The 15,513-nt window shown below is 31.2% G+C and overlaps 1 protein-coding gene across 4 annotated transcripts in view; it reads right to left on the reverse strand.

The window, feature by feature from the left end:
- LOC107443371 (uncharacterized) overlaps positions 1 to 15,513 on the reverse strand; it is a 36,260-nt gene continuing 20,747 nt past the window's right edge. For all 4 annotated transcript variants that reach the window (XM_016057222.5, XM_016057221.5, XM_016057220.4 and 1 more), the window contains exons 9-11: positions 12,820 to 12,899; positions 10,063 to 10,308; positions 1 to 188 (exon numbers count right to left, since the gene is read on the reverse strand). In XM_016057222.5, the coding sequence (XP_015912708.3) occupies positions 122 to 188; positions 10,063 to 10,308; positions 12,820 to 12,899 (393 nt within the window). In that variant the 3' untranslated portion in view covers positions 1 to 121. The remainder of the gene's footprint in view (positions 189 to 10,062; positions 10,309 to 12,819; positions 12,900 to 15,513) is intronic.

Below are 15,513 nucleotides of genomic sequence, written 5' to 3' on the forward strand. Positions count from 1 at the left end.
TATAAAGAAAATATATTTATTAGAAAAGTGACATACTTTGACTGCACAAAATCAATACAATGAAATAAAATCTCTCAAAGGACTAGAACTACTGTATGCATGAATGACTAGAATAAGTCAATCATACAGGAATGCCAACATTTTGCCCATTTAATTTCTTCTGTAGAACATTCACAAGTCTTTCTAATCTGAAAGAATATAATAACAATTTAAGAATCCATAGAATTATAGTCACTTTTTTCAATGAGTATTAAATTACAAAAAATAAAAAATTTATATCTTAACCTGGACACAATTATTGTGAAATTTCAATTAAGATGTAGGGTTTAAGAAATAAACTTGCTTTTGTATATGAAAAACCATGGCTGTTATCAATAATATAATATTCAGTAACAAACTGTTTAGTTCACATTTCTTCCCAATATTTTGTGAATTACGATTAAAAAAGTTTAAGAAACTTGAAAAAAAATATTCAACAAAGCAATTTTATGAATTGGGATAAAAAATTTTGTAACAAATGATATGCATTCCCGCCTCCCATGTTGATGATATGTTGAGATGTTGAATGATATGTTGAGGTATAACCTCTTTTTCTTGCATCTAATTTTAAAATGAATAAAATTAATTAATTAGAAACAAAATATTGGGAAGAAATGTGTACTAAACAGTTTGTTACTGAATGCAACATAACTTAAATGAATTGAAACACAAATATGATTAACAAATCAGGTTTTAAAAAAAAGTCTTAAAATTCCTTTTTTAGAAAAAAACAATAGAATTGGGTTTGTATCAATGTATATGATATTTTGTACTAAGTACTTTAAAGTATTTAGTATTTCACATCAATAAAACATGAAATTAACAAGTAAATTTATTATCAATTAAATTTTAAAATACATTTAGTAAAACTCCAAAAACTTTAAAAAAAAATTTAACATCTAGATCACAGCACCAAAAACTTTATTATTTTTAAATGCAAAAGATTCCAGAAATAAGTTCTCTTCAAAGCAGTTACAAGTATGAAGTTTTGAGAAGCAAGGATGGATCTAGTTGGAAGTAGGAGATACTTTTGGATTCATGAGTGCAGTGGACTCGTGGGTCATTTTAGAACTTATATTGATATAATGGATTAGTCATTTTGGAACTAGTTTTACTTGGTTACTTCTTTTATATTCGAATGATTTTTCTCAGTCCTTTAAATATACATAAATTTGACAATATTTATTTTGATATTAATTATTTTGTTCATTCAGTTTTTTGATAAAATTTTAAGTTATTTTCGGTGTTTCACTATCAATCAAATTTTTAATTTAAAAAAAAATTATATATAAGTACACATAATACAAATGAAATAATTTTGTTTCATATAATATAATCGCTTTCTTATCGCCTAAAATATGTTATATGCATTACAGTTTTTCAACAAAGTGTAGTCTATTACGGATTCCAAGACAATTCATGATAATGAGTTTCAACAGGATTACATTTTTGTGTTGTTTAAGTCAAATTGTATTTTAGCACTATTTTCAACTTGCAAAACTATAAGAGAATTTTTACAAATACTAAAGTAAATATATATATATATACAGTGGAACGTCGCGTATCCGGAATCGGTGGGACTTTCCGAAGTCCGGATAATAGATTTTTCCGTATAATACACCCCTAAGATAAACAAAGCTTAAAATGATCTAATAAACGATCTGAATCTAAGAAGCAAAAAATAAATAAACATTATTTTTTGGGCAATAATGTTTTAGTATTTGAATGTGATATTTAATCAATCGAAAACAAAATATTAGAAAAAAAATAATTAGTGCTTAAAATTTAGAAAACGAAAAAAAATTGACAGTAGTAATGAAAATATTAATTTGCTCTATCCGCCATTTTGAACTAGAACGATTCAAGGAAGAAACGGGATTCCCCGTCATTCATTAAGGTGGGTAGGTGGGGGAGAAAAATCCATTCCCTCCTTATTTGTATAGAGAAAATATGTGTAAAGAGATCATTCAAGTTGAGGGCGGGGAAGTTATCAATCAAGCGTTAGGGCGCGGCATGCTGATGGAGTTATCTTTATTTTTTCTTGTGGGACTGAAAGAATCACGTTAGTGGTTGTCAAAACAACGTTAAGGAAGGGCATATTAATTTCGCCTGGCTTAAGAGGGGGAGGATTGTTATCACTTGACAAGTTGAAAATAAATCTTTTAAAGAAAATACACAGCTATCCTTTACTAAATGAGGTGAATAAAAGAATTGCATTGGAATTCTAAAACGGCCGAAATATGTCTGTTCTTTATTCATTAATAATGTTTAAATATTACTATGCTTTATTTAATCGTTTAAAAAATAATCTGGCGCAATATTACACCTCGAGACATAATTGACCACACTAACTTAGAAAAAATACAGAAAACCATCGTACTTATTGAAAACGACAATCGACGCCACGATTATCGACACGCCAAACTGTTATTTCTTCTTTTTTTTTATTTAAACTTTAATACATAATTTGTCAATTTATCGTGGTCGTCGGGAAAATCAACTAACCATTAGCATTATAGAAAATTGATTATTTATCAAAATTACGCCAAATACGCAGTTATAAAATGCATTAAAGAAGAGGGAATTACTGACTCAACCATCTAAGGAAAAAAAACTTCTGATTTTTAAAATAAGCATAGTATAAGTCCATAACACATCACGTAAATATATCGCAACTAATCATTTAAAAAGCTTTAAAATGACAACAAAAAAAATTAAATTAATGTTACAAGAAAACCAGAAAAAAAATTGCTTTTCTCAACGATTTAAATCAAACAAAATATTAAAAAAATAATGCTTACGTAAAATAAAGATCAATTATTTACCTTACATAGAAATCAAAAACTCCTAATAAAAAATGCGTAGGCACTATAAATATTTTATTTTTTAAACATATCCTTTAAAGAAAGCTGTTTCATTTTCGGTTTCTTATTGAGCAATTTTTCCTTAATCCTATGAAGGGACATGATTTCTTGTTCAGAAATATAGTCTCTTTGTTCCAGTCCTTTAATGGCAATATCTAAATGATTAACTAAATCGTCAGTTGAAATCCTCTCTTCTGCTATTTCTTCTTCACTATCTACACTTTCTGTGTCACTATCCTGCTTGTTTAAAGCTATGTTTTTGATCTCCTCGTCGGTTAATTGGGACACAATTGGGGCATCATCGTCGCAGTTTAGTGTTTCTACATCTTCTTCATCTAATTTTTCCCTCTCACAATGACTTTTGATGTAGTGCAACAACTCTCTCACACTTTCTTTCTCTTTGTTTGGACGAAAACCTTCAAAGAGGGGCTCGTCCTCATCATTACCAAAAAAAAATAGTTGCTGGCCAAACGTTATTCCAAGCATTCTTAAGGGTCTTTTGATCAACTTCATCCCACGCTTTTGCTATATTCCATATGGCAGTCTTTATGGAATAAGACTTAATGAAGTCTTGTAAGTTTTGGCCATCATTTAAAGAGGTCAGCATTGACATCAAGAATTGTGTTTTATATTTGCACTTGAAGGATCTTAAGATACCGTTATCCATCGGCTGCAAAATTGAAGTGCAGTTGGGTGGCAAGAACACAACAGAAACATTTGCCCTTTCCATCAATAACGGTATTTTGTGGGCAGAGCAATTATCCAGTATTAAAAGCGGTTTTTTTTCTTCCAAGCCAATTGACTGAAAATGCTTTCTGACTTGCGGCACAAAATCGTTGTCCAACCATTCTTCCATTAGTTGCTGGGTCATCCAGGCTTTTCGGTTAGATCGATAATTTACGGGTAACACTTTAACACCCTTTAGGGCGCGAGGGCGAGCACTTTTACCAATTGTAAACAATTTGCATTTGTGTGTACCTGAAGCATTTGCACACGCCATAATTGTCATTCTTACTTTACAGTCCTTAACACCGGTTGGATTCTTTTCCTCAGCTGCGGCTAAAGTCTTTCGGGGTACATACCGCCAAAATAGTCCAGTCTCATCGGCATTATATACTTGTTCTGGTGACAAGTCTTCATTTTTAATTAATTCTTCAAAATCTTCTATTAATTTTTCAGCAGCTTCGGTGTCAGCTTCCGCACGATCTCCGCAAATAGATAGCTGGCGCATACCATGTCTTTTTTTAAAGGCTTTCAACCATCCAGTGCTGTAGCTGCACTCCTCTTGAATGGCCATATCCTCATGAAAAATCTTTGCTTGAGCCATTAACATTGGTCCCGTTAACGGTACGCCTTCACTACGGCGTTGTCGTACCCACTCAATCATAACTCTATCGTGATCCTCGTGTTTAGCATTTCGTATATATTTCCGATCCTTCATTGCAAGAGGTGTGTCTGAGTTTGAAAAATAGTAAAAAAGTTTCTCTTTCTGTTTTTTTATATCGTACACAGTAGACTTTCCTACTTTATATTCGTCGCACAACTTAGATACTGAAGTGCCCATGTCCAATTTTCTCAGTAACTCTACTTTTTCTTTAATTGATAAAGAAACATTTTTTCTTTTCTTCGACGGACGTGAAGACATCGTAAGAAAAATAAAAGGTAATAAACAAAAATAACTTTAAAAAAACTTAACACGAATAACAGTAACTCAATTAAAACTTAATAAAAATTACGCAGTTAAAAACTTAAAAAAAAACAATAACTTGTCAAAAAACTTAATAAAAATAATTAAAAGAAGCAAGCTATCAATAATCACAAATTCTTAACTCACAAATGCTAGATCGGTAAAAACGAACAAATGTGACGCGTTAGATTGCTTTAAATACGAGATATTTGGCGAGAGAAATTAGTTTCAGAGTATTTTGCAAGACTTATTTCGCCAAGGTATTCGCCTGTTCCTATAATGTATTTGCAGGTGCACTGCATGAAAAAAAGGAATAAATTTCGGAGAAATCTAATTTAGTTCTTGGTTTGGAATAAAAGGACTTTTGTTAGTCAAATTCATATTTCAGTGGCATGGGAGTCTTGAAATCTTTTTCATGTCAATGCTAAAGAAAGAATGCTACCCCCTTTTTTTCCCCCCCGCCTCCTAAATATTGAATGGACAATGTTTCTCAAGGACATACTCCCCCTCCACGTTTACCCTTTTCTACAGTAAAAAGGTTCCAAGAAATGCCTCATCTACTAGCCAGCTGCATACGAAAGAAGGGGGGGAGGGGACTCAGTTGTGCTCTATTGAAAACAAATTACCCTCTTTCCCTGCATTCCAGAAGAGGAGCGTCACTAATGGTCACTCCACGGACTTGGTGGTTTTTTCTGTTTCCTTTTTTTTTTTTTTTTTTAGAGGGGAAGATCAAGAGATGTTTGTTTATTTTGATTCTTAAAAAGTGTCCGGGAAATCGATCCTCCGGGAAAGGGACGTCCGGATATGGGACGTTACACTGTATATATATATATATATATATATATATATATATATATATATACTCGGACCGGAATCAAAAAACTCATAGGGACCGAAAATATTATTCGTTGAATCGGGGATAATTCGTAATACCAGGGACAAAAATCAAAAAATTGTCTTACCTTAAGGAATACAGGGTGCATTCTGAAAGTAATGTGCATAATTTTATTGTGACGCTACTATGAATCGCAGCGCATTCAGATTGGTCTAAAAATGTGGTGGGGGATTTGTCCTTCCAAACACGCCTGGTCTCAGGTCGCTCCGAGTAGTAGGAGAGGTAGGACGTGCCTTTGCTCAAAGTCTTTTTTTTTATCGAGTCACAGTGTGATGGATGTTCGCTGGAACAGCGGTACGTGATAAAGTTTTGCGTGCGGTTTGGGAAGAATGTGACGGAAACTCATCACATGCTTCAAGGCGCCTTTAAGGTAAAATGCATTTCGACATCTCAGTGTGGAAGGTGGCACAAGGCCCTCAAGGAGGGTCGAGAGAAGGTCACCCACGAGCCTCGTTCTGGACGCCCAACATCAGCCCGAATCGATGACACGTGCAGCGTGTGCGTGAAGTTTTGGAGTCAGATCGTCGGTTAAGCATTCAGCAATCACTAACACCCTGAACTTGTCAAAATGTGTGGCACATGGAATTGTGACGGGAGTAAGCAGTTACAGAGGAGCAAGTTGACAGAGGAGCAAGTTGACAGAGGAGTAAAAACTACCTGACCCAAAGTAAGACCCCCTTGGTGCCCCAGCCTCCCTATAGCCCTGACTTGGCTCCGTGTGGCTTTTTTTTTTTTGTTCCCCCGACTGAAAAGAGAGCTGAAGGGAAAGCACTGGGAGTCAGTGGAGAACATCCAAGCTCATGTAACAAAGTTCCTGAGAAATTGTGCTTTACTTTCAGAACGCACCCTGTATCTGAACATTTCTAATAAGCATATACATAAAATAAATAGAAATCTTACACTTTTCATTCAGGAACTTAAAATACAGCGACTGATTACACGGTGATTGATTTGAAATTTTAAAATTTTTTCGTGAGTAAAATTTGCTTATTTCCTTGATTTCTTACTTTAAAAAGTTCTTTTTCAACTTCATGAAGAGAAGAAAATACTCTGTTATTTACTTCTTGCTGCATTAAGTAAGTTTTCACTGTTTCCAAACCGTACAAAGCATCAGAGAAAATTACAGTTTTCACTGGAGTTTCATTATCATCAACTTCTGTATCAGAGTCGCTATTCATTGTTTCCGATAAATATACTTCATTAACTTCAGTTGCTAAGATAGATAGTTCATCATCACATGTGACATAATCGTTAAAATCTATGCCAGAAGCAATTTCCATGTGACTTTTTCTAAAGAGGATCAAATGAAAAGAGGCCATTTTTCTCATTTTTCACTCTTGTCCTTGGAAATCCTGCTTTGCTGCTTTTCCCATCACAAATTGCTTTATATTATCTGCTCCATCTGCATGAACTGCAAGCAAAAGTGTAATCCTCTTCTTGTTTTTTTTCTGCAAAGCATTTTTCATTTCTGTAACAGAGTGTTTAGTCGGCAGTAAGTCATTAAACAACCGTTTCATCTGAGTTGTAAATGTTGGATGGTGAATATCCTCAATCAGGTCAAGCAACTTTTCTTCACAATCTTTTACTACATTTTCATTTATATGTTTCTTTTCTCCGCAGCTTTCTTTTGGAGTATGTCATATCTTTTATTAAAACAGTTGATCCAACCATTGGATGCAGAAAAGCCTTTCACATTATGCTTTTCAGCTAGTTGAAGAGCTTTTTCTTTGATCAAAGGCCCATTAAAGGCTATATTTCAGACGTGAACGATTCCACTAGATCAGACTCAAGAACGGAAAGGCGTGGCTTTCAATGACTTTTTACTTTCGATGATTTTTCACCACACTCTGCAGAGGCATTTTTAATCTCTGCTTGTTGTTTAACAATCGTAACTAAAGTTGATGCGGAGATTTTGAAACCTTCTGCTAAAGTGTTTTGGGGTCTCACGTTTTTGCCAAACTTGCATAAAATGTTGAGGTTTTCCCTTAACAAAAATTTTTGATTTCCGACAACCTGCCATGTTTCACAAACTCTAAAAAATCAAATGTTCTACAAAAGTAAGCGTTCAACATGTCTTACTTCTATGGAATATAGAAAGGGATAGATAAGAAAGAAAGAAACTTCTTGTCTTTACAGGCATCCAGTACACCTCACTTCTTTGTTATTGTAGAATGGGAGAGATAAGAAATGAATTTCTTGTTCTTACAGGTTACATTCAATCATTAGTCAAAAGCACCTGTGAGGTCTGAACTGAGACCAGCCGTGTCTAAAATTGATGAAAAGGAAAAAAGGGGTTTATGTTCCTGACAGGATAAATACTGCAATCATTTGAAAAGCAATAGATAATCTTTCTAACCCAAATTATTATAAGAAAAAAAATTTCGATCACCGAAATTATTCATTAGTTTTGGGTTTTCCATTTGCTAAATAGCAGTTTTTGCCTTCACTTTAATCAGGGGAAAAGGAAAATTTGTTAAATCGTGAAATTTGACAAATTGGGGTTCATTAAACCTGGATTCGACTGTGTGTATATATATATATATATACAGCGGTGGCCAAAAGTGTGGACACTTTTTGAAAGTTTCATGTTTTTCAACTTTGTGTGCTTGTAGAATATATTAATTTTCCCTTAAATACAAACGTTTATATATCAAATTGAAGGTAATTTAATGTAGAATTTAATAATAAGTACAGTATTAAAATATATGAATTACAAAAAAATTTATGCAATTAATAGTAAGATCTATCTTATATTTGCATTTTTTTAAAGTGATACTTACACAATCAATACTTAGTAGGATAACCCTTAATTTTTAAGACAGCTTCACAGCGTCTTTTCATCGAATGAACGAGTGTTTGGAGTTCATCTTTCGTAATCACATGGTGCCAAGAATCAATTATAGCTTCACTTAGTTGTCTTTTATTGGATGGACGTTTTTTTCGTACAAGAATTTTTAAACGTCGCCACAAATTTTCAATTGGATTGAGATCAGGGCTGTTTCCTGGCCATGGTAATATATCTATGCCTTTATTTTGAAACCATGCTTTGCATACTTTTGCTGTGTGGCATGGAGCTGAATCCTGCTGAAAAATAAATGGTTCGTTGTTGGGGAAGAGATCCCTGATGGAAGGTATCAATTTTGGTTTCAGGACAGTTTCGATGTATTTTTCGGCAATCAGGATGCCAAATCAGGCCGAAAAAAATGCACAAGTGCTACTACCGATAGAAAAATTAAGTGGCTATGCCTTCAAGATAGAAAAATGTCATCAGATGCCATTAGATGTTAAATGAATGCAGCTGGTATTGCAGTAAGTTCAAGAACAATAAGAAGAAGGTTATCAGGATTTGGACTACAAGCTAGAATTCCAAGGAAAAAACCATATTTGAATCAAAAGCAACGCGAAAAACGAGTTAAGTCGGCAAAAGAACACATTAAATGGTCAGAAAATCAATGGAAGCAAGTAATCTGGAGTGATGAGAGTAAAATATCGTTCTTTGGAAGTGATGGTAGAAAATATGTGAGACGTAGAGTAGGTGAGGCGCTTCATCCTGATTGCGTTGAAGCAACTACAAAAAATCCAACAAATGTCATGATTTGGGCATGCATATCTGCAGATAGTGTGGGCCGAATTCAAGTGATTAATGGCATCCTGAACGCCAAAAAATACATCGAAACTGCCCTGAAACCAAAATTGATACCTTCAATCAGGGATCTCTTCTCCAACAACGCACCATTTATTTTTCAGCAGGATCCAGCTCCATGCCACACAGCAAAAGTATGCAAAGCATGGTTTCAAAATAAAGGCATAGATATATTACTATGGCCAGGAAACAGCCCTGATCTCAATCCAATAGAAAATTTTTGGCGACGTTTGAAAATTCTTGTACGAAAAAAAACGTCCATCCAATAAAAGACAACTAAGTGAAGCTATAATTGATTCTTGGCACCATGTGATTACGAAAGATGAACTCCAAACACTCGTTCATTTGATGAAAAGATGCTGTGAAGCTGTCTTAAAAATTAAGGGTTATCCTACAAAGTATTGATTGTGTAAGTATCACTTTAAAAAAATGCAAATCTAAGATAGATCTGATTATTTGTTGCATAACCTTTTTTGTAATACAGATATTGTAATACTGTATTTATTATTAAATTCTACATTTAATTACCTTCAATTTGATATATAAACGTTTGTATTTAAGTGAAAATTAATATATTCTACAAGCACACAAAATTGAAAAACATGAAACTTTCAAAAAGTGTCCACACTATTGGCCACCACTGTATATATATATATTCACACTACCACACACACACGCACATCTCTTTTAAGAAACATTTTCCTTTACAATCATTTTCACATGAACATTTTTCCAAAATTTTGACAAAAATTATGAATCATTTAAATTATAAAAAAATTTTGTTGTTTGAAACGTTAAATTACGAAAAGGAAAAATTCGTTTTTTAAAATTTTATGTAAATGATTCTTACTAAATAAAACAAAAATTAACCAACTATACATAAAAATAAAACAGCATTTAAACTGAAATAGTACTCAATATTTAGAATCATTACCTCACACATTTTTCTTCTGTGCATTTTCTTTTATCTATTTCTGCTTCTAGTGAAGAATTAAGGATCAAGACTTCTTCTTTTAAATATCTTACTTCATCTGATCTAGATTTTGCAGAAAGGGGTGAGTATTTTTTCATTTCATTTGGGGAAAATGAAAATATCTTTTTTTTAACACATGATCCTTCAAGCCTTTGTAAACAGTCATTGATTTCTTCAGAATCTAATGATTTTTCATGAACAGAAGACCTAATATTAAAAAATCATCAATTAAATAAATTTAATCCTTGAAAACATAGCAGCATATTTGACTAATAACTAAAATATTTTATACACCAACTAATGACACGCAAGATAATTGCAAAGCTACGATTTTATTATTATATTTTAAACACAGTCAATATCAAGGGTGACCAGGTTAATTTAAATTTTTATTTTTTACTCTTTTTTCATTATTAAAATAATGAAACTTTCTAGTAGGGTTCAACTTACTATGATGAACCTGATACAGAATGAATAGAGCAGGATGAAATGTCATCAAATGATTAACACTCTATAAACACAAAAATTACTGATATTTGATAAATACCAACTATATCATGATTCAATGAGAAAAACCCACTTTTACCAAGAAAAGAAAACCTTTTAATTCACACACTGTTTTCCAGTTCAAGGATATTAGCTACTGCTATGCTGAGCTTTGCACTAATTCTTTTAGGTGGATGTTCCTAAATATTAAGACTAAAACAAAGAAATTAGTAGTTTCATTAAGAATTTTTGAAAAGGTACTGTCTAAAAAATATCTATCTCATATGATTTTTCTTTAAACCAGACTCCCTTAAAAATTAATAAAAGAAACAGATGAAGAAAGTAACATTAAATCAGTAATGAATATAAATCAGTAAGGCATAACAGTCATTGAATATTTATTTTAGTTAATGTCCAATACTTAGGAGTTAACATTAAAGATTTCTCAATAAGTTAGGAAAAATTGCCTTTTATTTGCCTTATTTATAACCAATAGCCTTCTTAATGATGATGAAGAGATATAGTTAAAATTATAAAATTACTAATTGTTTTTTCACTATTTTAAAAGAAAACTTGCTTCCATACATGCTTAAAATATGCCAAGGGATTTAACATTGTTCATCTTAAATTATGTATACAATTACTAATATATACTTATTTCCTTCATAATTATCTGAGGACAATGTAAATCGATTGATAGCTACAAATAATAGCCAAAAGATTTAAATATTCATTTCAGTTAAATATTATTGAGTTTAATAAAAATTAATATTTACTATATTATAATTTCAGTTTTCAAAGCTGGGACAAGAGATATAAAAAATCTAATGACAACTAGATTGGCACTGTAGGCCTTGCAAATTATCAGTAAGCTTATAATTTATAAGATAAACATTAAAAAATTTATCACGCCAAGGAGTCCTGTAAAAAGTAAAAACTAAACACAGTGGTAGGATAACCCATGAAAGGCAAAGGCCTACAGTGCCAATCCCATATTTCTTGACCTGTAGCTCTGGAGTGCAAAAGCAAATGTTCCGGTTCGGTGCTTAGCCAAGCACAAAATCCCCCGTATATCACTAAGCATGTTTGCTACTCATTTAATCAAGCCACTAAAAGGATGAAAAAAAGTTAATAATTATATATATGAGTTTTTCAAAATTCAATTTCTCAGAAACTATTGGAGCGATTTCATTCAAATTTTGTATTTTGCCATGTAAAATTACATTCTTTAATTAAAAATTTTTTGATTATCATCAAATAAAATAATAAAAAACAATACATATTAACTAAAAAATTTTTGCATGGAATTATCTTTGGATAGAGGAATTTTATAATAGTGTGCAAATTTTTTTTAAAATTCGTTTATGAAGATCTCAAGATATTGCGAAATACACAATTGTGTCTGATTTTGTAACTTAAAATATTGTCTGCACCAATTAATTAGCATATTTGAGTTCATCCTCTCAAACCATAATGAATGAGTTCTAGAATGTGAAGATCTGATAATTAGGTCAAAAGTCATTCAGAGTGATCAGTTTTTTGTTTGTTTTTTTTGGCCCACTATACAACAAATAATACATTTTAATGGGTTAGTTACTTTTAAGTTGGAGCTCAAACTAGTAATTAACTTTTTGTTTTAAATAAACCATAAAAGTCTGGTTTAAACAAAAAAAAAGTTTTTATTTAAACCCTGGTTAAGGTATAGGGGATTTGAAGAAATAATGAAGGTGAGTCAAAAATTATTCACACTTTCCAACAATGCTGACATTAAGCATACTTAATTCTAACTTCACTCAAACATAGCTCTTCAGACATTCAGCACACTTACTTCTATCCTCACTCATTTCATTAATTTGATGTTTTTAATTTCTAAGGGTGAAAAATTAAGATACATCTATATTATTTAAAATAGATAATATACAAAAATATTACATTCAAAAACTTTATTTAATCCAAATTAGTAATACTTGTTGCTCAGCTATGTTATAGATAATATAATATTAACTCAAATTTGATAAAGTAATTGAGTTGTAATTTTGAAGTAAAGTTGTAATTTTGAAGTATTTAATAAAGTTGGTTATTATATAGAATTCATTGTTAATAACAATGCTTATGTGATTTACTATTACACTCACACACTTACAGCTTTATAAATAACTGGAAACGGTACTATTTCATAAAAAGATATCATTATTGCAAGACAATACATTAATAATACAGAAGGATATTTACTTGCTATTGATATAGTCCAAGCTGTGAGCATAACTTTTAGAAACTACATCTCTCTGTTGTATGACTTGGCACAATGTATTCTAATGACATAAAAGAAATTTGTTAGCTTTGTAGACAATGTTTTCTGATAAATATAAGACAAATAAGTGAGAGAAAAATTATTTTTAATTATAGAATTAAATATGGAAACATTTCTTTACTAACTCAATGCAAAAAAAAAAAAAAAAATTTAAATTTTTTAAGGCAAAACTGTTGTCACAATTTGAAAGATCATATTTGGAAGCTTTTAGAAATGTTATTTTTTAACATGCAAAATTTGGATCAACCAAAATGAGGAGAGGAAATAAATACCTTCTTTCTAGTTTTGATGTCAGCAATTTTGAAATCAGTCTTTAAGATTGAGATACTTATATAAGACTATTTTTGCTGCTAAAAGAAATATTGTTTACATAAAGTTGGAATCAAAAGTGTTTCCACATTTTTGTCCACCCCCTGTAGTCTTAACAAGAATTGGACTTTGTAAACTCAAGGTCATACTAGATGGAGGCACACAAAAAAAACTTGCATAGCCTTTTTTTTTCTTATAATGTCTGTCTATAATGTCTTCTGGTAGCGACAGAAAAAAAATTATGTAAAAAGGGGCTGTGAAGATTTAAGAACCCCATTTTACCACTTTTCTCAATCATATATCTATAAATAAACAAAAGGCTCATTTATAATGAGAAGTCATAACAATAACATTTTTCTCTTACAAATATATTGCAGATATAAATTAATGATTTCAAAAAACAATCCAACACCATCTGTTTATGTTAGAAACAATGCTATTCTAAAGTGATAATTAAAATTTATTTTCATAGGCGACTATATAATTAATAGATATTTTCTTTTCATGCAATCTACTGAATGTAGGGTTTCTTAAATAGTATTAAAATTTGGTGCAGTTATTCTAAATCATGATTTTTTAAATCAAAACTTAAATTTTCTCTTGCTTAAAAACAGCACATATGGAACCAGTAAAGAGGAAATAATTTCTAGAATGAATCTTTTTTTCCCTTTGAAACTTGTTATATCCATTAAAAATATTTTTATTGCAAATAATAATGCTTGAAAATAGAAAATAGAATTTATTTTTTCATTTTCTGAGAAAAAACGTTTTGTATGGCCTCAGAATGGCTGCATGTACAAAAAAGAAACAGTTTTATTTTGTGGCAGAAATGAAGGCTGCCATCATTAAACCCTGACATAATAATGGTGCTCGAACTTATTTCTCCCTTTGTTGTACTTGTTTAATTTTTTCCCCTGCCCAGGTGGAGGAAAAAATTACTCTTGGTTAATATGCATTTCTAAATAGGTTTTACTTGAATTCATGTTTGTGGTGTATTTATGTTGTCGATCATATTTATGTTGCTTCCTTGTATTCAAGGTGGCTTTATTTCAGAGGGCCACACTATAACATGCATACATTTTCTTTTAAAGCTTTACTCCTAGGAATAGTCCAAAATCATAATAATAATTTGTACTAGAATTTATTTCATGCAACACCCAAAATCGAAATATTTATTAATTAACTCAAGTAAGCTTAGACTCAAAACAGCAAGATTTTAGGCAACTGTTTACAAAAAAAAATTTTACAAATAAATCCAAACTAAGAACTAATTTGTAGATCATGAGATGTAAAACATGTGCAAAGTAGAATTAAAGTCATGCACAAAAATTTTACAAATATTTAAAAAATTATTAAATTTAAAATTAGATTTGCATCTCTTCACCTCTCTTAACCATAAACATAACACTTACTTATATTGTACTGAATAATTATGAAAGCAAACATTTCTCATCATTATCTAAACTCAGGCATGAAAGTGTACAAAAATAAAAAAAATAAAAAGCTGAACTTTTACAATGCAGACACTGAAAGGGAGTGTTCTATGTAATGCTGTGGAATAAGATGTATAAAAACATAACTTCTTACTCCGCAGTGAGAACTTTTATTTCTAATTAAAAGTGGCAGAAGCATTTAGACTGTGAAATTTAGATTTTTCTTAAACATAATTTTAAACACCTTTGACCACCACTACATTTAAAAAAAATTACACAATATATAAGGCTTAATAATTATAATTTTAAATTAATTGCCAGTCAATCATTTGAGGGCCTGCGCTACGCATTTGCCAAATGCGATAAAATTGTGAACTTGCAAAAGAAATCATGTTTTGGCAAAAGTAATGGCAAATGATTTTTTCTATAGAAAAGAAAAATACATATTCCCCTTGAACTTGAAAATTACATCAATATGAACTTTTCTGAATAAAATCTTGTTTATTTTATTTGATTACTGTAAATTCCCTCTGATATGTCACATAACTAGTAAGAATTATATGAAATCCAAATAATGTAAGCAATAAAAAAAAGTTAAAACACAGATAAACGCGTACGTTGCCAGATCATGAGATATGGTGTGACAAAACTCTTACCGTATACTAAGGCTTTTAGAATTTGGCTAACACTTTTGATATTTGGCTAATTTACTGGCTAGTAATTTGAGGTCCTTAGCACCCTGCATTTTAATTAAAACAGTCGCTAACTTTCACCCTAATATCATCTGATAGATTGTTACAAGCAGTTTTAGTCAATTTGACTGTTATATTTAACCGATCAAAATTTAATTTATTTTCTTCAGCGGCATCAATC

Source organism: Parasteatoda tepidariorum, chromosome 12, assembly GCF_982258835.1.
Source record: "Parasteatoda tepidariorum strain Cologne lab strain chromosome 12, Ptep-v5.0, whole genome shotgun sequence".
Classification (NCBI taxonomy): domain Eukaryota; kingdom Metazoa; phylum Arthropoda; class Arachnida; order Araneae; family Theridiidae; genus Parasteatoda; species Parasteatoda tepidariorum.